We start from the raw sequence: 26,058 nt of genomic DNA, 5'->3' as shown, positions 1-26,058 counted from the left end.
AAAACTGTTATAGTAAATAACTACATTGTTACCCATAAATTATTTGATAAGGAGATTGAAAGAGCTGCAATGAGGGTGGCATTGTTGCATGTAAAGTAAAATAACGGCACCTTTTGAGCAACCATGCTTTGTCTTTTTTTAAATGTGTTTACCACACTCCACACTGTGTGACATCATGTCTATTCCCTGTCCATTCAGGTGAGGAGGAAGAGGTGGAGGTGGAGGAGGAGGAAGAGCAGAAGGGGCCAGACCTGAAGCTGGCATCTCGTAGAGACATGTACAGCATCTGTCAGAGCGCAGGGCTCGGTAAGTCACCTCTGCTGACCTCTAATATGGTGTTTTTATCCCTACTTTATTGGACATATGCTTGACTTCGTTGTGCGTGTGGTGGATGCAAGGGCCTTGACATGTGAAATGTAAACCAGGTATGTGCACATGCAGTACCCTGCTCTGCCTCAAGACATTACTTCTGGCAATCTGTCCTTTTCGTATTCAGCAGAGACTAATGTTTTAAAATTAGGCCTGTCAAAGTTAATGCGTTAATAACGCATTAATGCGTTACATTTTGAATGCCTTTTGAACACATGTCCTGCACCGCGCAGTCTCCAAAGGTCCCTCACAGTGTCCTTACACAACAGCGGGTTCGACAATGCCCTAGCCAAACGGCAAAAAATTGTTGGCCGTTTCAATAACAGCCCACCGAAACAACAACCACTGATGCTCTGGCCCAACAGAAAACGTACATCACCATGCCAACCACAGCTGACCTGGAGAAACTGCAGAATCTGGGGGCAGTACTGGAGCCCTGCAAGTAATCTTCTTTATCACTCTGTTAGTGAGTGTGAGAGAAACCATTTTCTGTACATTTCCTGCTCAATGGTGTTAGATGCTTTGTGTCATCTCCTTCGGGTGAGCGAGAGCTCTGATGACGTCCACAGACCTGGAGAAACGCAAGGAAAGCACCAACCTCACGTGGCTGAAGATCGCCACAGCACCCGACCCAAGGTTTAAGGACCTGAAGTGCCTTCCTAGACCTGAGAGGGGTGAGGTGTGTGCTTTGGTCAGCAACTTGCTGAAGGAAGAGAGGCCTGCACATCAACCTGATAAAGCAACAGAGTCAGAGCCACCAAAGAAGAAATCTGCCCTCTTGTTCAGTCCTTCTGAGTCTGTGTCTGATGAAGAGGAGGAGTCCTTTGAGAAATGTGTGGAGTGTGGGCACACACCAGGCTGGCCTGCATTGCACGAAGGCTCCTGGCAACGCCTGCCACATCAGTACCTTGTGAGAGGTTGTTTTCACTCTTTGGCCGTATCGTACAGAAGAAGAGAGCAGCTTTTTCATCTGAAAATGTCAATGGGCTTGTTTATCTTAGCAACTTAGTCAGTGAAAAGAAATGGGAGGACGACTGAAGTGTATGGTCACAAGTTTATGTTCAGTGGAATTCATGACATTGTTGGACATGTTTATGCTATTTGTTCTTTGTATCCATAGAGCCAGTGCTTTTTTCTTATAGCCAACCCTCCAATCGGTAACTGGGAGAACAATAATTTGGAACGGCTGACGCTTTAAGTGTGTCTGTGTGTGTGTCTGTGTCTGTGTGTGTGAACTTCATGAACATTTATGAGGGAGTAGGTCTACTGGGAGCATTATTACTAAGTTACAGGACTTTTGTATTGCTTGTTTGTGGTGAATATGCCATTAAATACATTCTGATACAGAGTATTTGTTGTGTTTCAGTCCCTACATGCCTATAACTCAATACACTGCTTCTTTTTCAAGTGGGATTTTATTTATTTTTTGCACCAAATTTGAGCAAATAAACTTTTGAGATTAACCACAGAGTTTTATGCAATTAATTATTTTAATGATTTGACAGCCCTAGTTAAAATATGAGTGCACTGAGACATGTATAAAGATTGAAGATCCTGTCTTCCTTCCCTTCTCTCTGTCTCAGACGGCCTGGCTAAGAAGTTTGGTCTGACCCCAGAGCAGTTTGGGGAGAATCTGAGAGACAGCTACCAGCGCCACGAGACAGAGCAGTTCCCTGCCGAGCCTGTAGAGCTGGCCAAAGACTACGTATGCAGGTAACTACACCACACACACAGCAAGTAATAACAAGTAACTCTGTAGAGCTTGCCAAAGACTGTCTGCAGATAACGTACACACTGACCCCTCTACCTCTTTTTGCTCTCTCTCTGTAGCCAGTTTAACAGTCCCGAGGCGGTGTTGGAGGGGACTCGTTACATGGTGGCCATGCAGATTTCCAGGGAGCCTCTGGTCAGACACGTCCTCAGACAGACCTTCCAGGAGAGAGCCAAGATCAACATCAATCCCACCAAGAAAGGAAAGAAGGTACGGGAACCAAGACAATGCACTAACACTAATGTTGAGTTATTTAGGGTATTTGGACTAAATGCCATGATATCTTCCCAATGTATCACCACTCTGCTTTACTATAGTTTAACAAACTGACAAGATACACACGTGCTACAATGCTGTGCCAAAATATACCAAAGTATGAGTGAAACCTGTCTCTAGACGACAGCAAACGTGCAGACAATACAACTATGGCTGACCCCAATTAGTGGGCGGCAGGGTAGCCAAGTGATTAGAGCGTTCGACTAGTAACCGAACTGTTGCAAGATCGAATCCCCGAGCTGACAAGGTACACATCTGTCGTTCTGCACCTGAACAAGGCAGTTAACCCACTGTTCCTAGGCCGTCATTGAAAATAAGAATTTGTCCTTAACTGACTTGCCTAGTTAAATAAATAAAAAATTAAATAGTCAACTGGTTGATTGTCTGGTCGCTAGGCTGTTGGTTGACCGAGATCGTTTTAATCGAGCAGTAACAAATATATATACACTGCCGTTCAAAAGTTTGGCGTCACTTAGAAATATCCTTGTTTTTGAAAGGAAAGCACATTTTTTGTTCATTAAAATAACATCAAATTGATCAGAAATATAGTGTCGACATCGTTAATGTTGTAAATGACTATTGTAGCTGGAAACGGTAGAATTTTTAATGGAATATCTAAATAGGCGTACAGAGGCCCATTATCAGCAACCATCTCTCCTGTGTTCCAATGGCACGTTGTGTTAGCTAATCAAAGTTTATAGAAGTGAATCGCAAATTCAAAACTGCTGGACAGCAACGTAATACGCTAAAGCACTGATCATTGGGAACGAGACTGCTAAGGTTTCCTCCATAAATTAATTAGGTAGTCTAGCCTACAAAACTAAAACAATCCAGATGTTCAAATCAAAAGACCTGATCTAAAATTACATCAATATTGTAGCCACATCCCACGTCCCCGGTGGTGACATATTCAAAACTCAAAAGATGATTTAGTATTTATACTGAACAAAAATATAAACACGACATGATTAAAATGTCATCTATTTTACTGAGTTATAGTTCATATTAAGAAAATCAGTCAGTTGAAATAAATAAATTAGGCCCTAATCTATGGATTTCACATGACTGGGCAGGGGCAAAGCCATAGGTCGGCCTGGGAGGGCATAGGCCCACCCACTTGGGAACCAGGCCCAGCCAATCAGACTGAGTTTTTCCCCACAAATGGGCTTTATTACAGACAGAAATATTTAATCAGCTGTCCGGGTGGCTGGTCTCAGACGATCCCACAGGTGAAGAAGCCGGATGTGGAGGTCCTGGGCTGGTGTGGTTAAACGTGGTCTGCGATTGTGAGGCCGATTGGAAGTACTGCTAAATTCTCTAAAACGACGTTGGGAGGCGGCTTATGGTAGATATATGGTAGATAAAAAAACATTCAATTCTCTGGTAGCAGCTCTGGTGGACATTCCTGCAGTCAGCATGCCAATTTCATGCTCCTTTGTGTTCTGTGACAAAACTGCACATTTTAAAGTGACCTTTCATTGTCCCCAACACAAGGTGCACATGTGTGATGATCCTGATGTTAATCAGCTTCTTGATATGCCACACCTGTCAGGTGGATGGATTATCTTGTCAAAGGAGAAATGCTCACTAACAGGGATGTAAACAAATTTGCACACAAATTGAGAGAAATAAGGTTTTTGTGCATATGGAAACTTTCTGTGATCTTTTATTTCAGCTCATGAAACATGAGACCAACACTTTAAATGTTGCGTTTATTTTTGTTCAGTATACTTTAAAAGCTCTGACGAAGGCCAAGAGAATAAGAAACATTAAGTCAGAAAACAAAAATATAAAAATACTTTTGTTTTCAATGATGTAGCCGACGATGCGGTACTCGTGGTCATTTTATGGAGAACAAAAACTACTTGCCTACATTTGAACACCAGCGCAGAAGCTTCAGACATCTTCCCAATGAAGTAGCCTAGTTTTGTTTGTCTACTTGAAGAGAACTAGGGCCTATCACTCGCAGCCCACATCTTCCAATGCATTGTGGAAAAGTGTGCATCAAATTCTACTAGGCGAAGAGCTGAAATGAGTAACATCCTGGCATTTAAACCATACTCGATTTAGACATTTCACATGCTATTAAACATTCTAGTTTTGCGTACTGAGATTGCGTGGTTGCATTGTTTCCTGTTTTTTTCTTTTCGGAAGCGCATCCCCATATCTAATTGTTCAGCTGTTGTCAAAGCTGAAATTAGAATGACATCCGGTCATTTAAAGTATACTTGATTTTCGAAATGTCGCATACTTTATTTAAGCTTGAATTCTTTTTGCATACTCAAACGGCCTACTATTTACTTTGCGCAACCAATTTATGATCTGCTTCTCTGAATTTCCTGGTAAAAGCCTAACACTTAAAGATGGTATTTTATAACTTTGCTAGTCATGTTGGCAATAGAACAAGCGTTCAAATGATGCCCACCTGACCCAGATAGTGATTTTAAAATTGGCAGTTTTTTGGATTGTTTAAACAAAAACAGTAATTGTGTGATGGTGGGGATACAGGGCTGTGTTCATAACAACTACAAGTGTGCTTTCTCTAGTTCTTCAACGACACAGCTAGGAGAGCTAAAAAAAAAAGCACCTTATAATTGATGTCATAAAAGTGCATTGGAATAACTTGAACTGAGAGGTGTGTGGCCACTTGGAGACACCAGTTAGACCTCTCACTCAAACCCTTGTAATTTTGTCTTTCGTTGCACCTACCCCAACTTTTCTATTAATATTCTTATCAATGTATCCAGAGTGTTTTCAGATTTCGCTATCAACAAATGTGGTGAAAAGTACAGTAAATGTAAAATACTGTACAGTGCCTTCAGAAAGTATTCACACCCCTTGACTTATTCCACATTTTGTTGTTACAGCCTGAATTCAAAATAGATTAAAGATTTTTTCTCTCACCCATCTACACACAATACCCCATAATGACAGTGAAAATGTTTTTGTAAATGTCTTCACATTTATAGAAAATTAAATGCAGAAATAGCTAATTAACATAAGTATTCACACCCCTCACTCAATACTTTGTAGATGGACTTTCTGGGTAAGTCTCTAAAAGCTTTCCATACCTGGATTTTTTTTTTTAAATTAAATAAAATCTTCAAGCTCTGTCAAATTGGTTGTTGATCATTGCTAGACAACCATTTTCAGGTCTTGCAGTAGATTTTCAAGCAGATTTAAGTCAAAACTGTAACTCGGCCACTCAGGGACATTCACTGGCTTCTTGGTAAGCAACTCCAGTGTAGATTTGTGTTTAATAGTCACATGTACAGGGTTGCAGGTGTGATTGCAGGGTACAGTGGAAATCCTGCAGGACTAAGTGAAGTAAAATAATTACAATTGTAATAATAACAATGGAAGTAGAAATGGCACTATATACATAATAACTAAATGTCCATAGTGGGAGTAGCAGAGGGGGAGGAATGTCCGTAGGGACAGTGGCTGGGGGAGCAGGTAGCTGACTAGTGGTGGATATTCAGCAGCTTGATGGTCTAAGGGTAGAAACTATTGGCCAGTCTTTCATTTTTTGTCATGGTGCCCTTGTACTGTCTCTGTGATTGAAGCGGGGAGAACAGGGCATGGCTTGGCTGGCCGATGATCTTCTTGGCCTTTCTGTGACACCCGGTGTTGTAGGGTAGGGGTCCTGTAGGGTAGGCAGTGTGCTCCCAATGGTGCGTTCGGCTGCACGTATCACCCTCTGAGGAGCCTTGCGGTCCGCGGCGGTGGAGTTGCCGTACCAGGCTGTGATGCAGGCCGAAAGTATGCTCTTGATGGTGCTCCTGTAGAACACTGTGAGGGCCCTCAGGACAGGCCACATTTCTTCAGCATCCTGAGGTTGAGGGGTCGCTGTTGTGCCTTCTTCACTATGGTGTCTGTGTGGTTAGACCATTTCAGCTTCACTGAGATGTGTACGATTTGGAATTGGAAGTTAATGATCGTCCCCACGGCGGCCCCAATTGATGAGAATGGGGGGGTGTGCAGCCTGGTTCCTCCTGAAGTCCACAATCAGCTCCTTTGTTTTGCTCACGTTGAGGGAGAGTTTACCTGTCACCACGCCATCAGAGGGCCTACGTCCTCCCTGTAGGCTGTCTCGTTGTTGGTAATCAGGCTTACTACTGTCGTGTCATCAACCAACTTGATGATCGTTTAAACTGTGTAAGACCACGCAGTCGTGGGTATACAGGCAGTACAGGAGGGGGCTGAGGACGCACCTTTGTCGAGGAGGTAATGTTGCCTACCTTGACCACCTGGGAGCGGCCCGTCAGGAAGCCCAGGACCCAGTTGCATAGGGAAGGAGTTCAGAGCTGTGAGCTTTGTAATGAGCTTATAGGGCACTATGGTATCGATGAACAGCATCCTCACACATATATTCCTTTTGTCCAGGTGGGTAAAGCCTAGATCAGTGTCATAGCATTTTGGTACACCAGAAGTACATTCATTTCCTAAGGAACGCCGCGTTTGCCTTGCAGCATTGCAGAGGCAGTTGCAGTGCGTTCTGTGGTGCATACGTTGGATTTATCAAACGTATACATCAAACTGTATGTGTAGACGGCTTCACATAATTTTTTCTTGTGCTGGGCATCATTCACAAGTGTTATTATATAATTCACAAGTGATTCACGACTAGTATTGTCACCCATCAGACTGTTCTTGATTTAATCTTGACTTTACATATACTAAATAATATATGTGACATTTTGTTTTGATTTCAAATGACCCATTATCATGCACCTGTATCGAAACAGGGGCAGCGGGAAAAAATACATGTCATCTATGCACTTAAATAGCAAATGGAGGACGCTTTTCCCGTGGTTTTATGCCTTTCAGGTAAGCTATACTCCTGTTGTAAATACAAGCAATGTGCTTAATGTTAGGAAAGTTGAGAAATAAATATAGTAGGCCTAGGCTATAGAAAGCTTACATTTTTAATACATTTGCAAACATTTTGAAAAACCTGTTTCCACTTTGTCATTCTGGGGTATTGTGCGTAGATTGATGAGGAAAATGTTTTATTTAATACATTTTAGAATATGGCTGTAACGTAACAAAATGTGGGGAAAAGTCAAGGGGTCTGAATACTTTCTGAATGCTCCGAAGCGCTACTTTGTAACCTATGTTTTTTTTTTTTGTGTCTCTGAAAACAGAGCTTCAGGAATATCCTTCGCAGATAGCAAATATAGCACACCGGATTACGCAGGCTTCACTAAATGGCTGTAACGTTAACGTTACCACAGAGTTGAACGTTCTTAGCACGGCACTTGCTTTACTTTTGCAACACCCTACCACACACAACACCCTACCATGACACTTCACTTAACAATATATAGCCATTGCTTCATTTTGGCACTTTATTGAGCTGGCAAGCTTCTATCTACTCAGCACTCACTGTAGAAGCAGTAATAGTTAGTTCACAGTATTTCACTCTCCTCTCTGACTGGTGTAGTTGCGTTGGGTGATAGTGTCGATTCTTGCTGTAGCTTGCCAAGACAAAATGGGCTTATAGCCACGTAAAGAGCACCCTCTTCAGAACAAATAATGAAATGCAAAAAAACAAGTGGAATTCTATGAACAGCTTTTTTTCAATCGTTTTCTCCGCGTTTTATACCGGTCCTTTACGGTGGACCGATATACACATACAAATACATACAGATACACATACAAATACACCTGTAAAAGGCTAATATCGGTCAACCGGTAAATCAGTCAGGCTCTACTGATATTGCCTGGGATTGTTCGTCATGGAAAATGTATGTAGAGCAATGACTGTCAACACAGTTACATGCAGTTGGACACTGAAAGAGGACACATCAGTTATCACAAAATGGGTATTTTCGGAAGGTAGGATGTGAACCGGCTATTTGTAACATTTGAATCGATTTTCTGACAGACGCCTGCTAAATTTGGATCGGTTTGGGGTCCGCGGACTGATACACTTGTATCTTAAACATTTGAATCGCGGACCGATGCGTATTGGTGAATCGTTACATCCCTAATGGTTATACATATGCTTTTCATATTTCTTTAAGAAAATTTAAATGAAGCCCTATCCATCTAGGTTCATTCCCACCAGTATAAAGGGTTAAGACATTAACTTCTTTGTACCATGCCATGTTAATTGACCTCCGGTTTGTCATTAGGATATGGATGAGGCCCATTTTGGCTACTCCTTCAAGTACCTGAAAAACAAGCCAGTGAAGGAGCTGAACGGAGAACAGTTTTTAAAGATGTGCCAGGCTGAGGAGGAGGGCCTTCTCACCATTGACATCTGCATCGACCTCCTAGGGGTCAAAGGGTAAGGGGAGAGGCATTGACCTCCATTGGGGTCAAAGGGTAAGGCGAAGGGCATCACTCTCATAGGGGTTAAAGGGTATGGGGAAGACGACCTTTGAGTTAACCCTTGTCTCCTGGAATGGTCAATTGTGCAAAATATTTATTTTGTCTGTTCCGCTGGTTTGTTTTAGAACAAGGCTAAAGGCTTCTGCTCTGTTATTTCATAATAGTTTTTCTCTCTCTCCCTCCCTTCCTATCCACCCCCCCCCCCAGGTTTGCAGGTGACCAGACGTACTTTGATGAGATCAAGCAATTCTATTACAGAGATGAGTTCAGCCACCAGGTGCAGGAGTGGAACAGACAGAGGACCCTGGCCATCGAACGCTCCCTCACACAGTTCCTCTACCCTCAGATGGCCAAGGAACTCAAGAACAAACTCATCGCAGAGGCCAAGGACAACATCATCAAGGTATATACTTGATAGTGTTACAGCACACCTAGCTACATCCAGGACTCAGGATTCCATACACTGTTGAATACCTCAAGAGTTGGCGTAACTTGATCATTGGAGATTATTTTCATGATATTGTGAATTTCAATTTAGAAGAGCCGATGTTCCAGCACATGTTGTGAATAAACATCCATTTCAAGCTTTAGTGTACATTTTGGTCACAGTGGTGTATTATTCCTCTTCCGGTTCACCTTTGACCCTAGTCGTGTTGCAGGAGGCGGTATAACTGGCTGGCGGTGTAGTGTAGGTTTGTATACACTGTGATATTGTGTGTCCGTCCAGTCGTGTTGCAGGAGGCTGTATAACTGGCTGAAGGTGGCTCCCTACAGACCAGACCAGCAGGCGGAGGAGGAGGATGATGATCTGATGGATGAGAGTCAAGGAAAAGGCATCAGGGTCCTGGGAGTGGCCTTTGCAGACAGCAGGTACGTGTGTGTGTGTGTGTGTGTGTGTGTGTGTGTGTGTGTGTGTGTGTGTGTGTGTGTGTGTGTGTGTGTGTGTGTTTGCGCAAAAGGGAAGGCGGTGTGTGTGGGCACGTTTTGTTTGTTTGTGGTGTCCTCCAACTTATTGTATACCATATGCATTAATAATAACTGAAAGTTGTAATTCTGTTACCGTAGAGACACGCCGGTGTTCTGTTCTCTGATCAACGGAGAGGGAGAGGTGGTGGACTTCCTCCGTCTGCCTTACTTCCTGAAGAGGAGGAATGCATGGAGGGAGGACGAGAGGGACAAAAAGGTACAACCTCTCCTCTGTCCACCTCTCATGCCATCTTATCATTTAGCCATGCATTCATAGGAAACATCACTTCGTCAGTGTAGCTGTATCAAAAGATAGTTCACCAAAAGTAAAGAAATACACGTTTTCTCACTTTGGAAGCATCATGTATTCCAGGAGATATTGCACTCCACACTTTGGGTTTGTTTATTCAGCTGCTGTCACCAACCTGTCAATCCTTAGATTTTGTCTCATTTTATTTTTTTTATTTTTTTGCCTACCTGGTTAAATAAAGGTGAAATAAATAAAATAAATACATTTTGTTCTACTCAGTCTTTTATTTCATACTTTCATTCATATGATTATTATCATGGAGCGTATTATTGTACTGTTTTGTCTCCTCAGCTCCTGGACATTGAGAACCTAAAGAAGTTCCTGATCAGTAAGAAACCTCACGTGGTGGCTGTTGCCGGGGAGAATAGGTGAGCCTTCTCCAACTACTGACCACAATTGAGAAGAAAAACCTTTCTCTGTATGTGCAGAGAACGCTTAAGAGTTGGTTCTCGTTGGTTTATTCTTGGATACCTACGGTAAAGGGCTTTTTTGGCGTTCTTGTTTGGTGCGTGTGTGTGTAGAGATGCCCACATGATAATGGAGGACATTAAGAGGACAGTGAGTGAGTTGGAGCAGGAGTCTTCTCTACCTGCTGTGGGAGTGGAGCTGGTGGACAACGAACTGGCCATGCTTTACATGAACAGCACGAAGTCTCAGGTACACACCCTCCGTATACGCACGCGCACACACACACACACACACACACACACACACACAGTCCACATGAACTGCAAGAAATCAACAAGTCTGTTTTGACACAGCATGAATGCATAGCTACGTACACACACACACATCTGATGACACATCTAACCATACTCATGACTCCTACCTCCCTCCCTATTCTCTCTCGCTCCAGACTGACTTCAGGGACTACCCGCCGCTGCTGCGCCAGGCCGTGTCCATAGCCAGGAAGATCCAGGATCCCATGGTGGAGTACGCTCAGGTCTGCAGCACAGACGAAGACATCCTCTGCCTCAAACTACACCCTCTTCAGGTGAGACACTGAGTGTGTGTGATGTGTCATCAGGACCCATATTCATATAGCCTCAGAGTGGAAGTGCTGATATAGCAATCTTATATGTTGTTTAATTTAGATCATAATTAATAAGATTAAATGGACACGGGGGACCCAATCCTAGATCTGCTTGAATATTGTCAGGGAAAAGTTATCAATACTCAGTGGCCTTCGTGGTATGTTGATTTTATGGTACCCTTTCTTTCCCCTTTCTCCCCTCCCCACCTCTCTCCCTCTCTCCCCTCCCTACCCTCTCAGGAGCATGTAGTAAAGGAGGACCTGCTGAATGCTCTGTACTGTGAGTTTATAAACCGGGTCAACGAGGTGGGGGTGGATGTGAACAGGGCCATATCTCACCCCTACACACAGAGCCTGGTCCAGTTCGTCTGTGGCCTCGGACAAAGGAAGGGATCGCACCTGCTCAAGGTCCGTCTTTGTCTCTCGCTCTCTGTGTCTGCCTGCCTGCAGGTTTTGAGTCAGAGCCGTGTTCAGTATATCTACTTGCTCCGTGTCTGTACACGGTCTGTATTGTGTCTCGCCCTCTCCGAAGCGAGTCCTGTGTCATGCTAATGTGTATGTAGTCCTTTGTCCTATGTAAAGGAGCAACATTAGACATTTTTACAGTATTAGTATACCAGCGATGTCTCTCCCCAGATCCTAAAACAGAACAACACTCGTTTGGAGAACAGGACTCAGCTGGTCACCATGTGTCACATGGGCCCCAAGGTCTTCATCAACTGTGCCGGCTTCATCAAGATAGACACCGCCTCGCTTGGAGACAGGTACGTGTCTCTCTCTCTCTCTCTCTCTCTCTCTCTCTCTCTCTCTCTCTCTCTCTCTCTCTCTCTGTCTCTGTCTCTGTCTCTGTCTCTCTCTGTCTCTCTCTCTCTGTGTGTGAAGGGCAAAAAGTTATATTTGGACTGAGTTTTTTTTGCTACCTAGAATGTTCTTCCCCCACTGCGTATTCCTACGAAGAATATGTATTTTACATTTTTATGTCCAATAATTGACAGTTGTTTTGTATGCTCTTGGTATAATGTTGATTCTAACTCAGTCCCTTTCCACCTCTGCAGTACGGACTCATACATCGAGGTTCTGGACGGGTCCAGGGTGCACCCGGAGACGTATGAGTGGGCCAGGAAGATGGCGGTTGACGCTCTGGAATACGATGAGTCCGCGGAGGATGCCAACCCAGCCGGTGCACTAGAGGAAATCCTGGAAAACCCGGAGCGACTCAAAGACCTGGACCTGGATGCCTTCGCTGAGGAGCTGGAGAGACAGGTACGGACAGGAGGGTGTGTTGGAGGGGTTGTGTGTGTCTTCCTGTCCTATATGTTGTTCTTAAATCCCCTGAGAACCTTATTCTCTCCACATATACCGTTTCAATGACCTCTCACCTGTCCAATCCTTGCTGGGTTACGTTTATAAGAACATCATGCCATGTCCTCTCACCTTGTCCTCTCCCCTGCAGGGTTACAAACATTATTTGTATGATATATTCCCCTTGTTATCCATCTTACCTCTGTTCTCTCCTGTAGGGTTATGGTAACAAGGGCATCACACTGTATGATTTACACTCCCCTACATATTTACTTGGACAGTGAAGTTGAAACATTTAATTTGGCTCTATACTCCGGCATTTTGGATTTGTGATCAAATGTTTTATTTGAGGCGACAGTACAGAATGTCACATTTTTTATTTGAAGCCATACATATATATCTGTTCTACCATTTAGAAATGAAAGTGCTTGATGTATCTAGTCCCCCCATTTGAAGATGTCATAAGTATTTGTTTAATTCACCTATGTTAAAGTAGTCGAAAGTGCAGTCTAAGGCACTGCATCGCAGTGCTTGAGGCGTCACTACAGATCCGGTTTCGATCCCGGGCTGTGTCATAGCCGGCTGCGACCGGGAAACCCATGAGGCGATGCACAATTGGCCCAGGGTCGTTCGGGTTAGGGGAGGGTTTGGCCGGCCGAGATGTCCTTGTCCCATCGCGCTCTAGTGACTGCTGTGGCAGGCCGGGCGCATGCACGCTGACACGGTCGCCAGTTGTACGTGTTTCCTCCGACACATTGGTGCGGCTGGCTTCCAGGTTAAGCGGGCAGTTTGTCAAGAAGCAGTGCAGCTTGGCAGGGTCGCGTATTTGGAGGACGCATGGCTCTCGACCTTCGCCTCACCCGAGTCCGTACGGGAGTTGCAGCGATGGGACAAGACTGTAACTACCAATTGGATATCACGAAAAAGGGGTAAAAAGTAGAACAACAAATAATAATAAAAACATTTAAAAGTTGTCAGGTTTAGTATTTTGTCCCATATTACTAGCCCGAAGTGACTACATCAAGCTTGTGACTCTACAAACTTGTTGGATGCATTTGCAGTTTGTTTTGGTTGTGTTTCAGATTACGTTGTGCCCAATAGAAATTAATGGTAAATAATGTGCCAAAGGCTAGGTAGGAGAAAACTGAGGATGGATGAACAACATTGTAGTTACTCCACAATACTAACCTAAATGACAGAGTGAAAAGAAGGAAGCCTGAATAGAAATATTCCAAAACATGCATCCTGTTTGCGATAAGTCACTAATGTAATACTGCTACAAATGTGGCAAAGAAATGAACAAGTTCACCTTTCAGCAGGACAATAACCTAAGTCACAAGGCCAAATATACACTCAAGTTGCTTACCAAGACAACATTCTGAATGGCCTAGTTACAGTTTGGCTTAAATCGTCTTGACAAGACTTGAAAATGGCTGTCTATCCAACCAACATGACATAGTTTGAATAATTTCTTAAAGAATAATGTGCAAATATTGCACAATCCAGGTGTGCAAAGGTCTTAGAAACTTATCCAGAAAGACTAACATGTATTGACTCAGAGGTGTGAATACTTATATAAATTAGATATTTCTGTATTTCATTTTCAATAACAATAAATGTAAAAAATAAAAAAAATCTGAAAACATGTTTTCTCTTTGTCATTATGGGGTGATGTGTGTAGATGGGTGAGGAAAAATATGTATGTAATCCATCTTGAGTTCAGGTTGTAACACAACAAAATGTAGATATACGTCAAGTGGTATGAATACTTTCTGAAGGCACTTTATAAAATAAAATTGGTGTGTTGACAGACAGTAAACACTGGTTAAATGAAAGAGAAACGGGCTGTCGAACTGAGCGACTCATTTAAATGTATTTTGGTTGTGAGCAAACTTTGTCCAACATGTACGTGGGTATACTGTGGGGTCTGAAATTGACACCCTTGATAAAGATGAGCAATATTAACTGCATAAAATAAATAATTCAAATACTGAGCAATATTGTATGCTCAAAATTTAGAAATGATATTGGTTTATACTAATACATCAATTACATCAATTAGCATTAAGGTTAGCATGTCTTAGGGTATGGTCTTTGACCCTCTTTCTCACTCATCATTATTCACGATTCATTCAGGATTATGCGTAATCATGGTAGCATCCACATTAATGGGCTCCCGACTGGCGCAGTGGTCTAAGGCACTCCATCTCAGTGCTAGAGGCGTGACTATAGACCCTGGTACGATTCCAGGCTGTATCACAACCGGCCGTGATTGGGAGTCTCATAGGGCGGCGCACAATTGGCGCAGCGTCGTCCGGGTTAGGGTTTGGCCGTGGTAGGCCGTCATTGTAAATAAGACATTTGTTTTTAACTGACTTGCCTTAGAAGCATGCCTTAGAACAGGGGTGTCAAACTCATTTCGCATCGTGGGCCACATACGGCCTAGGGAGATGTCAAGTGGGCCGGACCATTAAAATTATACCATACTCTGCTATAAATAACCAAAATATCATGTCTTTCCTTTGTTTTGGTGTAAAGAAGCACAAGAACATTAGGAAAATATTGAAATTTGTTTCCTCAGACCCGCCAGCAATTCGTTAATCTTATCTCTTCTCAGTTGTCCTTGCAAGCCGTCATATTTTTCGCTGTGATGAGTCTCGTAGTGGCGTCGAATATTATATTCCTTCAATACCGAAACTTGTTGCAAACACACCAAGCACGAAGGTTTTCCGTGCATCTCTGTAAATAAATAGGACGTGGTCCATTTTTCTTAGAAAATTCTACACTCCTTATCTACTTTTCTCCGTTTGGATAACGACATTTTGGCTAATGAGGGTGTAGCGGAGAGGTAGAGACCAAGGTATTAACAACGTCGTAACAAGCAGCAGATGGCGCATTGATACCGTCTGCTGTTTTCAGTCTGTCTCAGTGATGCGGCTTGTCTTCTACTCTGATGGAAAGAGTGCGCCCCTTAGCGGATAATCCATGAATTGCAGCGAATTAAAAATATTAATTCCATGTCTTTTATGCATTTTTTCCACTTTCAAATTATCCTGCGGGCCTGATCGAACCTCCTTGGGGGCCGGTTCCGGCCCGCGGGCCGTATGTTTGACACCCCTGCCTTAGAAGCATACGCCAGCAGCATACCACCCTGCATACCACTGCTGGCTTGCTTCTGAAGCTAAGCAGGGTTGGTCCTGGTCAGTCCCTGGATGGGAGACCAGATGCTGCTGGAAGTGGTTTTGGAGGGCCAGTAGGAGGCACTCTTCCCTCTGGTCTAAACAAAGATCCCAATGCCCCAGGGCAGTGATTGGGGACACTGCTCTGTGTAGGGTGCTGTCTTTCGGATGGGACGTTAAACGGGTGTCCTGACTCTCTGAGGTCATTAAAGATCCCATGGCACTTATCGTAAGAGTAGGGGTGTTAACCCCGGTGTCCTGGCTAAATTCCCAATCTGGCCCTCAAACATCACGGTCACCTAATAATCCCCAGTTTACAATTGGCTCATTCATCCCCCTCCTCTCCCCTGTAACTATTTCCCAGGTCGTTGCTGCAAATGAGAACGTGTTCTCAGTCAACTTACCTGGTAAAATAACGGAAAAATAAAAAGAAGTGTTTAGAACCATATTCGTATTTATAATAAAAGTGAGACCAAACTGAACCACTACATTATTTACCAACTTTGATGTAGTCATTTGCGTGCTAGGAATATGGGACCAAATACTAAAACTTTGGACTACTTTATAAGTAAGAATCTTTAGGGGTGTCAATATTGTTGACCCCAACCTTTCTGAGAGAAAAAATATACTTAAACAAAATCACTTTCTCTGAACAATTGCATTAGTATAAAATATAATTTCCCCATTTTTTTTGAGCATACAATTTAGCTCTGTATTATAGGGTGTCAATTTCAGAACCCCCTGTATATTTGTTGTCTTAAAGGGAGAGTTGTTACGGGTTTTGGTTTATCTGTCCATTTCGGGTTGATTAGGTGTGGCACACTGATTGGAGTCACCTCATTAGTCAGGATGTGTTTCACCTGTGCTGACCAAGCTGGTTTTTAAGACCTGCTGGCTCAGTGCATCAGTTGGAGAGGAGACGTTGGAAAAGCTACACCTCACCTTAGCGGAGATGCGATTTACAGCTCCACCACTTTAGTTAACCAAAAGAAGCCTGAGTTTTGTGTCTCCCCCCGTTTATTTTTCTCCATATTGTTTTGCTCCGTTTTACACCCTATCCTAAGTCTGTGTGTTTATTTCCTTTAGTGTCTTTTCTGAGTCCAATCTAGTGGGTTCTAAAAAAAAAAACTCCCTGTTGCTTTTCTAACTTTAAGTGTATACCACCATGGGTATCTTTCAGAACCCCGTTTAAAACCATTTTTTGTTGTTGTCTGAGTATCTTTGTTAGTTCCCTTTTCTGTGAGCGACGACATTTTGAGGTTGTCTTTTGGGAACATAAAACTGTCAAAATAAATACATAGGGTCGTGTATGTTATTCTCTTATGTAGGGTTATGGTAACAAGCTCTATATCACTGTATGATATGTATATGTGGGCTGGGAATTGACAGGGACCTCACGATACAATATTATCACGTAATTTAAGGGCCGATATGTATTGTAGGGTGCAGAGTGGATGAAAACACGCTTTGGTGGTGATAGTTTCATTTCCTTATGTTATAAAATACATTTTAACAAGACAAATATGACTATTCATGTTCTGAATTGTTCAGTGGGGTCTCGAACATATCATTAGTATTATATCCAAAAAGTTGGATTTCGTAACCTAATAAATCCGATAATAAGCACAGAGCTCTGTTGACATAGCGATGCAGGTTTCTTGTAACAGCTTTTTTTACGTCTTGTGCTGTCTTCAAAGTTGTTTCCGCGAGTCGCAAAAAGCTAAATTAGCATGACACGAGCTGAATGAAATGTAAAAGCTTGCGGTACACTCAGTGCACTGTTGACGTTTCATAGAGATACACTTGTTTTTGTGTAAAATCTTTGGGAAAAGAACAGTAATTTCGAATTAATACGAAAAGCGTATCCTAAAATATGAAAATACTACGTCATGTCTCAATCGATATTCATCTTACCTCTATATATTTTTTTTAATGTCCTGCAGATTTGAGAAGATGGCGAGTTCAACGGGAAAGTGAGCCTGTCAGGTAGCCAGTAGCCTTAATTTTTGCACAGAATCCAGCCTAGCTGACGCGATGTCATTTTTATGTTTTTCTGCCACTTTTTTTCTCTGGCCTCCATTGATTTAGTCACCCTAATTCTGGACATCCTACAAGGGTAAAACTCTTACATTTCAAGCAGATTATGATAGAGACATGAGGTTTTCTTAGATGATTATCTACACAATTAACCAATTGGTCAAAATATTTGTTTTTGATTGGACACCCTATGTATTATGTATTGCGATTCCATACTGCGATTTTGTGATTCGATGTTCCAAACATATTACTCACCATATTTCTGCTGCGGAGGGACAAGAGAGCCATGAGAAAAGTTTTGATCAGTCATGGAAATAAAAGTACTGAAAACAAATCGAGTTTGGTGCAGGTACAGCCGACTAACGCAAAAAATAATATTGTGATATTGTCCAGAATAATATTGCGATATATCACCAACAATTATATCCCGATATCTTACTGTATTTATTTTTCCACTCATCACTAATGATATATGTTATTCTCCTCTGTACGGTTATGGTAACAAGCTCTATATCGCTGACATATATTAACCTTTATTCTCCCTTTCCCTGTAGGGTTACGGTAACAAGGGCATAACGCTGTATGATATCCGTGCTGAGTTGAGCTGCAGGTATAAGGACCTGAGAGTTCCCTACAGAGCTCCTAACACCGAGGAGGTGTTTAACCTGCTCACCAAAGAGACACCTGAGACGTTCTATATAGGTAACACACACATCTTCTACATAGGTAACACACATAAACTCAGCATAAAAAGAAGGACCCTGTCTTTCAAAGATAATTTGTAAAAATTCAAGTAGCTTCACAGATCTTCATTGTAAAGGGTTTTAACACAGTTTCCCATGCTTGTTCAGTGAACCATAAACAATTAATGAACATGCACCTGTGGATCGGTCGTTAAGATACTAACAGCTTACAGACAGTAGGCAATTAAGGTCACAGTTACGAAATCTTAGGACACTAAAGAGGCCTTTCTACTGACTCTGAAAAACACCAAAAGAAAGATTCCCAGGGTCCCTGCTCATCTGCGTGAACGTGCCTTAGGCATGCTGCAAGGAGGCATGAGGACTGCAGATGTGGACAGGGCAATAAATTGCAATGTCCGTACTGTGAGATGCCTAAAACAGCGCTACAGGGAGACAGGACGGACAGCTGATCGTCCTCGCAGTGGCAGACCACGTGTAACACCTGCACAGGATCAGTACATCCGAACATCACACCTGCGGGACAGGTACAGGATGGCAACAACTGCCCGAGTTACACCAGGAACGCACAATCCCTCCATCAGTGCTCAGACTGTCCGCAATAGGCTGAGAGAGGCTGGACTGAGGGCTTGTAGGCCTGTTGTAAGGCAGGTCCTCACCAGACATCACCGGCAACAACGTCGCCTATGGGCACAAACCCACCGTCGCTAGACCAGACAGGACCGGCAAAAGTGCTCTTTACTGACGAGTCGCGGTTTTGTCTCACCAGGGTTGATGGTCGGAATTTGCGTTTATCGTTGAAGGAATGAGCGTTACACCGAGGCCTGTACTCTGGAGCGGGATTGATTTGGAGGTGGAGGGTCCGTCATGGTCTGGGGCGGTGTGTCACAGCATCATCGGACTGAGCTTGTTGTCATTGCAGGCAATCTCAACGCTGTGCGTTACAGGGAAGACCTCCTCCCTCATGTGGTACCCTTCCTGCAGGCTCATCCTGACATGACCCTCCAGCATGACAATGCCACCAGCCATACTGCTCCTTCTGTGTGTGATTTCCTGCAAGACAGGAATGTCAGTGTTCTGCCATGGCCAGTGAAGAGCCCAGATCTCAATCCACTTGAGCTCAAGCACGTCTGGGACCTGTTGGATCGGAGGGTGAGGGCTAGGGCTATTCCCCACCGAAATATGTCCGGGAACTTGCAGGTGCCTTGGTGGAAGAGTAGGGTAACATCTCACAGCAAGAACTGGCAAATCTGGTGCAGTCTATGAGGAGGAGATGCACTGCACTACTTAATGCAGCTGGTGGCCACACCAGATACTGACTGTTACTTTTGATTTTGACCACCCTTTGTTCATGGACACATTATTCCATTTCTGTTAGTCACATGTCTGTGGAACTTGTTCAGTTTATGTCTGTTGTTGAATCTTGTTATGTTCATACAAATATTTACACATGTTAAGTTCACTGAAAATAAACGCAGTTGACAGTGAGAGGACGTTTCTTTTTTTGCCGAGTTTACATACACACACCTTTACATTCTATGTAGCTAACACAAATACTGCTCACATACTCACGACCTTGTCTTTCCTCTCCCTCCCCGTTCGTCTCCAGGTAAGCTGATCACCAGTGTAGTGACAGGCATTGCTCACCGGCGCCCACAAGGGGAGAGTTATGACCAGGCCATCAGGAACGACTCTACCGGGCTGTGGCAGTGCCCCTTCTGTCAACAGGACAACTTCCCTGAACTCAGCGAGGTGAGATACCCTCACCCCATGGCTTCTGACCTTAAGCCTCTCGCTCATTTCCCTCATTACCCATTGATGACTTTAAATGGTGGTTTTGGAAATAAAAGATTTGGACACTTTAGAGGAAACTTCTGTTCTATGTTTTGGTTTGTGTTCCTCTTCTTATTCCTCTCTCTCCCTGCCCCTTCCCCACATCTTCCTATTGCTTTCTGTCTCTTTCTTTTCTTTCTCCTCTATCTGTTTTTCTCTCGCTCGCTCCCTTCCTGTCTCCTCTTCCCCTCTCTCTGCTAGGTGTGGAACCATTTTGACAGTGGATCGTGTCCAGGCCAGGCCATCGGTGTGAGGTCTCGAATGGACAACGGTGTCCAGGGCTTCATCCCCACCAAGTTCCTCAGTGACAAGGTGGTCAAGCATCCTGAGGAGAGGGTCAAGGTGAGACACAGCTGCACATTCACACGCTATCTTTCTCACACACACACACACACACACCGTCCAGCACTAACACATCTGAATCAAGTAATCATGCAGGTCTTGTAGCTCTCTAGGACTTGGGTTAGAGAAATCCTCTACAGTTGTTTCCAGGAGTTAGTTGAGTTCCTGTACAAGAGTTCACCCGTCTCCCCTCCTCCCTCTCCCAGGTGGGTATGACAGTACACTGTCGCATCATGAAGATTGACATTGAGAAGTTCAACGTGGACCTGACGTGTCGTACGTCTGACCTGATGGATAAGAACAACGAGTGGAAGCTTCCTAAGGACACCTACTACGACTTTGACGCAGAGACAGAAGACACTAAGGCAGAGGAGGAACTCAAGAAGAAGCAACAGAGAACCAGTAGGTATACACGACGAGTAAACAATAGTATACAGGGAATAAACTGTCAGAGCCAAGTTAGGGCTGGCACAATTACCGTATAACAGTGTAATCGACGGTTATGGATGAAGACTGTCATGAAAATAACATAATGACATAAAACACTTTTTTGTGGAAAGAACAGCTGACTGAAGATGGGACGGCCGGGCATCCGTTTCTGGTGTAGCATGGACTCTACAGTAACACGGGCATTAAACTTTTTTGCGCCTTGCTGAAACAAGCAAGGTTTTGCAGCAAACAAGTCTTTGGTTGACTAGGCAATGACCCCCTCCTTGCAGCACATGCAGGAATAAAGAAGAGGAGAAAGTGTGCAAAAAAAAATTTTTTTTGCTATTTCATTGAAGATTTCGTAAACGTCACAGCCTTAGAGCCAGTTATTGTACTGGGGCAGCCTTAGAACTGAAAAATATTTTGTTTTACATTTATTTGAACTTAACCTTACTCGTCCCTTTCTCACTTTCCTCTCCTTCCTCTGTCTGTCTTTCCACCCTCTTTCCTGCTCCCTTCTCTCCCGCTCCCTAGCCTATATAAAGCGTGTGATCGCCCATCCATCGTTTCACAACATCAACTTCAAGCAGGCTGAGAAGATGATGGAGTCCATGGACCAGGGAGATGTTGTAATCAGGCCCAGCAGCAAGGGAGAAAACCACCTCACTGTCACATGGAAGGTATGGAAAGGGAGGAGTGCTTTCAATGAGTGTATTGACAGAGGCTTGTAATATATTTAATGTTCATTCATGGACCACCAGGTTGGTTAGTTGATTGATTATTGTTTTGGGATGCTAATTCTTGTTGTAGGTGGCTGATGGTATCTACCAGCATGTGGATGTGAGAGAGGAGGGCAAGGAGAACGCCTTCAGCCTGGGACACACACTCTGGATCTACACAGAGGTACCTCAGTGGCACGCGCGCAAAGTGTGTACGTGCGTGCATTATTCACATGCTTAAAGAGATCCGACCAAATTCACATAGAAAAGTGAGTTATAGGTCTGTCATTGAAAGCAAGTTTGATACGCGGAAGATCCTTTCTATGTGCGGTATTTCTATGCTTCCTGTCCATCCTTTTTTTTTTTTTTTTTTTTGCGTCTTTTTACTTTAGGTTTTGTACATCAGCTTCGAACTGCTGAAAATACGATATCTCTAGGTATTTAAAATATATTTCACATTGAATTATAGTAAGATGATTCTCTACTACACTATACATTGCTTAACTTGGCTCATCGCACTCTCGTGGCGGGCCGGGCGCCTGCAGGCTGACTTCGGTCGTCAGTTGAATGGTGTTTCCTCCGACACATTGGTGCGGCTGGGTTCCGGGTTAAGTGGGCGGGTGTTAAGAAGCCCAGTTTGGCGGTCATGTTTCGGAGGACACATGACAAGATTTTCGGCTCCCGAGCCCATTAGGGAGTTCCAGCAATGAGATAAGATTTAAAAAAGGGGGTAAAATAAAAAATAAAAATGAATGCATTCAAACTGAAGAAATGCTCAACCGAAATGAATCAGAGAGGTGCGGGAGGCTGCCTTAATTAATATCCACGTCATCAACGCCCGGGGAGCAGTTCTTGTTGCGGGTTAACTGCCTTGCTTTCTCAAATTTGTTGATAAAATCGGACTTTATTAATATAACGAGTAAACCAGGAATGTTATGGGTTAATTGACCAGAGAAAACTAGCAACTCTACAGATTGCAATGGCTAAATGAATTCCAGACACTATGGGTCCGCGGAGCTCCTCCTCGCCACTCTATGGCAGAATGTTTTCTATATATTTAGCCTTTAAAGGGATAGTTCATCCAAAATGCAAAATTACATATTGGTTTCCTTACCCTGTAAGCAGTCTATGGACAAGCTATGACAGCAATCCATAAATGCTTCCACATGCTAACGTTTTAGCATTTGTGGCACAAATCACATTCAAGTCATGGGACCGAGATTAGCATTTTTGGCGCATCACGTTCAAATCATCTATAAGTGACTTTGCTGAGCTTCACAGTCAATTTTAGGCCATACAAAGTTGATTTGCTGTTTAACGGATTATAATTTTTTATGCAAGGCAAACGAGCAAAAAAAAATGTATGTATGAAAAAAGTCTAAGCAATTTAGACATTTTGTAAAATACTAAACGACCTCAGTACAACACCTAGTGACCTTAGACTTTAGATATAATGGTGTTGGAATGACAGTCACAGGGCCATTTGGGTCAACTGTCTGTTTAATTGTGTTTTGAATCTCAAACAAATATTTATTTATTTGTCTCTCTTTCTGTAGGAGTTTGAGGATCTTGATGAGATCACAGCTCGTTATATTCAGCCAATGGCAGCGTTTGCTCGCGACCTCCTGGGACATAAGTACTTCCAGGACTGTAATGGAGGGGACAAGAAGGTATGGTGGTGTGAATATTGTCATAACCACAGGAAGTGGCACAGAGTATTTGTTTTACAAAGACTTACAAAGAAACTAACCTCCTTTCTGTCTATAAAACATGTTTAATCTTTCCAGTGACAATTGTTTAGTTCTATTGTTCTCTATTTATAGAGCTACATATCTTTTTATTCATCCACTCATCTTTTCTGACCCTCTTTCTTTCTCTTCCTCCCTCGGTCTGTGTAGAAAATGGAGGAGTTGTTGATTAGGTGTAAAAAGGAAAAGCCTGCATTCATCCCCTATTTTGTCTCAGCCTGTAAAGACCTGCCAGGGAAGTTCATACTGGGGTACCAACCTCGCGGAAAACCACGGTGAGTTACTATGACTACAGCTAACTAACCCTAACCATGCTGAGTTACCATGACTACACTTAACTAACCCAAACCACGGTGAGTAATCATGACTACAGCTAACCTAACCCAAACCACTGTGAGTTACCATGACTACAGCTAACTAACCCTAAACCCTGTCCCCTTATCCAGCCAGAGGTGATATGATCCTGAAGTAGCCTCAAAGCACTTCATGATGACCGAAGTGAGTGCTATGGGGCGATAGTAATTTAGTTCAGTTACCTTTGCTTTCTTGGTTACAGGAACAATCGTGGCCATCTTGAAGCATGTGGGGACAGCAGGGAGAGATTGAATATGTCCGCTGGTCTGCGCATGCTCTGATGACATGGCTAGGGATGCCGTCTGGGCAGGCAGCCTTGCAAGATTTAACACGCTTAAATGTCTTACTCACGTCGGCCATGGAGAAGGAGAGCCCACAGTCCTTGGTAGTGGGACGCGTCAGTGGCACCCTCAGAGGGCGAAGGTGTTTAGCTTGTCTTCGGTAGCATTTTCCTCTAATTTGCTTTGTTAAAATCCCCAGCTACATTAAATGCTGCCTCAGGATATGTGGGTTCCAGTTTACATAAATTCCAGTTTAGTTCTTTGAGTGCTGTCGTGGTATCAGCTTGAGGGGGAATATACACGGCTGTGACTAACCAAAAATAATTATCTTGGGAGGTAATACATTTGATTGGGGTATTCTAGGTTGGGTTAACAAAAGGACTTGAGTTCCTGTATGTTATCACAATCACACCATGAGTAGTTAATCATTAAACATACACCCCCGCCATTCTTCTTCCCGGAGAGATAATTATTCCTGTCTGTGCGATGAACTGAGAACCCAACTGGCTGTACGGACTCAGGCAGTGTATCCCCAAAGGAGCCATGTTTCCGTGAAACAGTATTTTAGAATCCCTGATGTCTTCCTGGAAGGAAATCCATAGACTGAACAATAGTGAGTAATATACTCGGAAGCGGTGGGTGGTGTGCGGGCCTCCTGAGTCGGACTAGAAGTCCACTCCGAATACCTCTTCTCCGCCGGCTGGGTTTTGGATCAGTCTCTGGGATCAGTTCAATTGCCCTGCGGGGTACGAACAAAGGATCCGTTTCGGAAAAGTGATATTCCTGATGGTAATGCTCATGAGTTACCGCCGCTCTGATATCCAAAAGTAGTTCCCGGCTGTATGTAATAACACAACAAAAAATCTGGGCTAATAATGTGAGAATTAACACACACCAAAAAATTATTACGTAATCACTCCTGCGTTGTCTTGGCTGTCTGCTTAGGGTCGTTGTCCTCTTGGAAGGTGAACCTTCGCCCCAGTCAGGTCCTGACTGGAGAAGGTTTTCATCAAGGATCTCTCTGTACTTTGCTCTCTTCATCTTTGCCTCGATCCTGACTAGTCTCCCAGCCTTTTACAGAGGAGTGGCTTCCGTCTGGCCACTCTACCGTAAAGGCCTGATTGGTGGAGTGCTGCAGAGATGGTTGTCCTTCTGGAAAGGACAACCCTCAACACTATGAAATAACACATATGGAATCATGTAGTAACCAAAAAACTGTTAAACAAATCAAAAAAGAAACGTCCCTTTTTCAGGACCCTGTCTTTCAAAGATCATTCGTAAAAATTCAAATAACTTCACAGATCTTCACTGTAATATGTTTAAACACTGTTTCCTATGCTTGTTCAATGAACCATTAACAATTAATGAACAAGCACCTGTGGAACGGTCGTTAACTTCTTGAGGGCAGGGGGCAGCATTTTCACTTTCGGAAAACTCATCCCCAGAATATAAGATATGCATATTATTAGTAGATTTCGATAGAAAACACTCTGAAGTTTCTAAAACTGTTTGAATCGTTTCTGTTAGAATAACAGAACTTATGTAGCAGGCAAAACCCTGAGGACAAACCATTCAGAATTTGTATTTTTTTTTATGTCACTGTCTTTTCAATGAGATTTCTTAGAGACACCAGATTTCTACTGGACTTGCTTGCAGTTCCTACCGCTTCCACTGGATGTCACCAGTCCTTGGAAATCGGTTGAGGTTATTCCTTTGTGTAGTGAAGAAGTAGGGCTATCGTAAATGAGGGTCACATGAAGTAAATTTGAGAGAGTCACGTTACGAAAAAAGTTGCGTCAGTTTGTTTTCTTTTTGTATTGAACACAGATCATCCCGTCTTCAAATTGATCGATTATTAACGTTTAAAAATACCTAACGTTGTATTACAAAAATAGTTTGAAATGTTTTGGTAAAGTTTACATGTATCTTTTGATATATTTTGTAGTGACTTGGCGAAAGTTGGAAGCTGTGTTTTTCTGGATGAAACGGTCCAAATAAATTGACGTTTTGGATATATATCGACGGAATTAATCGAACAAAAGGACCATTTGTGATGTTTATGGGACATA

At 43.1% G+C, this 26,058-nt stretch overlaps 1 protein-coding gene across 2 annotated transcripts in view; it reads left to right on the top strand.

The window, feature by feature from the left end:
* LOC139536870 (transcription elongation factor SPT6) overlaps positions 1 to 26,058 on the top strand; it is a 59,554-nt gene that overhangs the window by 14,787 nt on the left and 18,709 nt on the right. For both annotated transcript variants that reach the window (XM_071337566.1, XM_071337568.1), the window contains 21 exons: positions 199 to 306; positions 1,953 to 2,082; positions 2,200 to 2,350; positions 8,557 to 8,711; positions 8,963 to 9,158; positions 9,483 to 9,625; positions 9,821 to 9,938; positions 10,323 to 10,399; positions 10,553 to 10,688; positions 10,888 to 11,025; positions 11,305 to 11,472; positions 11,701 to 11,828; positions 12,120 to 12,327; positions 18,137 to 18,284; positions 19,893 to 20,035; positions 20,318 to 20,458; positions 20,665 to 20,860; positions 21,422 to 21,567; positions 21,698 to 21,790; positions 23,163 to 23,276; positions 23,505 to 23,629. In XM_071337566.1, the coding sequence (XP_071193667.1) occupies positions 199 to 306; positions 1,953 to 2,082; positions 2,200 to 2,350; positions 8,557 to 8,711; positions 8,963 to 9,158; positions 9,483 to 9,625; positions 9,821 to 9,938; positions 10,323 to 10,399; positions 10,553 to 10,688; positions 10,888 to 11,025; positions 11,305 to 11,472; positions 11,701 to 11,828; positions 12,120 to 12,327; positions 18,137 to 18,284; positions 19,893 to 20,035; positions 20,318 to 20,458; positions 20,665 to 20,860; positions 21,422 to 21,567; positions 21,698 to 21,790; positions 23,163 to 23,276; positions 23,505 to 23,629 (2,962 nt within the window). The remainder of the gene's footprint in view (positions 1 to 198; positions 307 to 1,952; positions 2,083 to 2,199; positions 2,351 to 8,556; positions 8,712 to 8,962; positions 9,159 to 9,482; positions 9,626 to 9,820; positions 9,939 to 10,322; positions 10,400 to 10,552; positions 10,689 to 10,887; positions 11,026 to 11,304; positions 11,473 to 11,700; positions 11,829 to 12,119; positions 12,328 to 18,136; positions 18,285 to 19,892; positions 20,036 to 20,317; positions 20,459 to 20,664; positions 20,861 to 21,421; positions 21,568 to 21,697; positions 21,791 to 23,162; positions 23,277 to 23,504; positions 23,630 to 26,058) is intronic.

Source organism: Salvelinus alpinus, chromosome 13 (assembly GCF_045679555.1).
Source record: "Salvelinus alpinus chromosome 13, SLU_Salpinus.1, whole genome shotgun sequence".
NCBI classification, from domain to species: Eukaryota; Metazoa; Chordata; class Actinopteri; order Salmoniformes; family Salmonidae; genus Salvelinus; species Salvelinus alpinus.
Note: the sequence above shows the minus strand (reverse complement) of the source record. Positions and strands in the feature narration are given on the sequence as shown.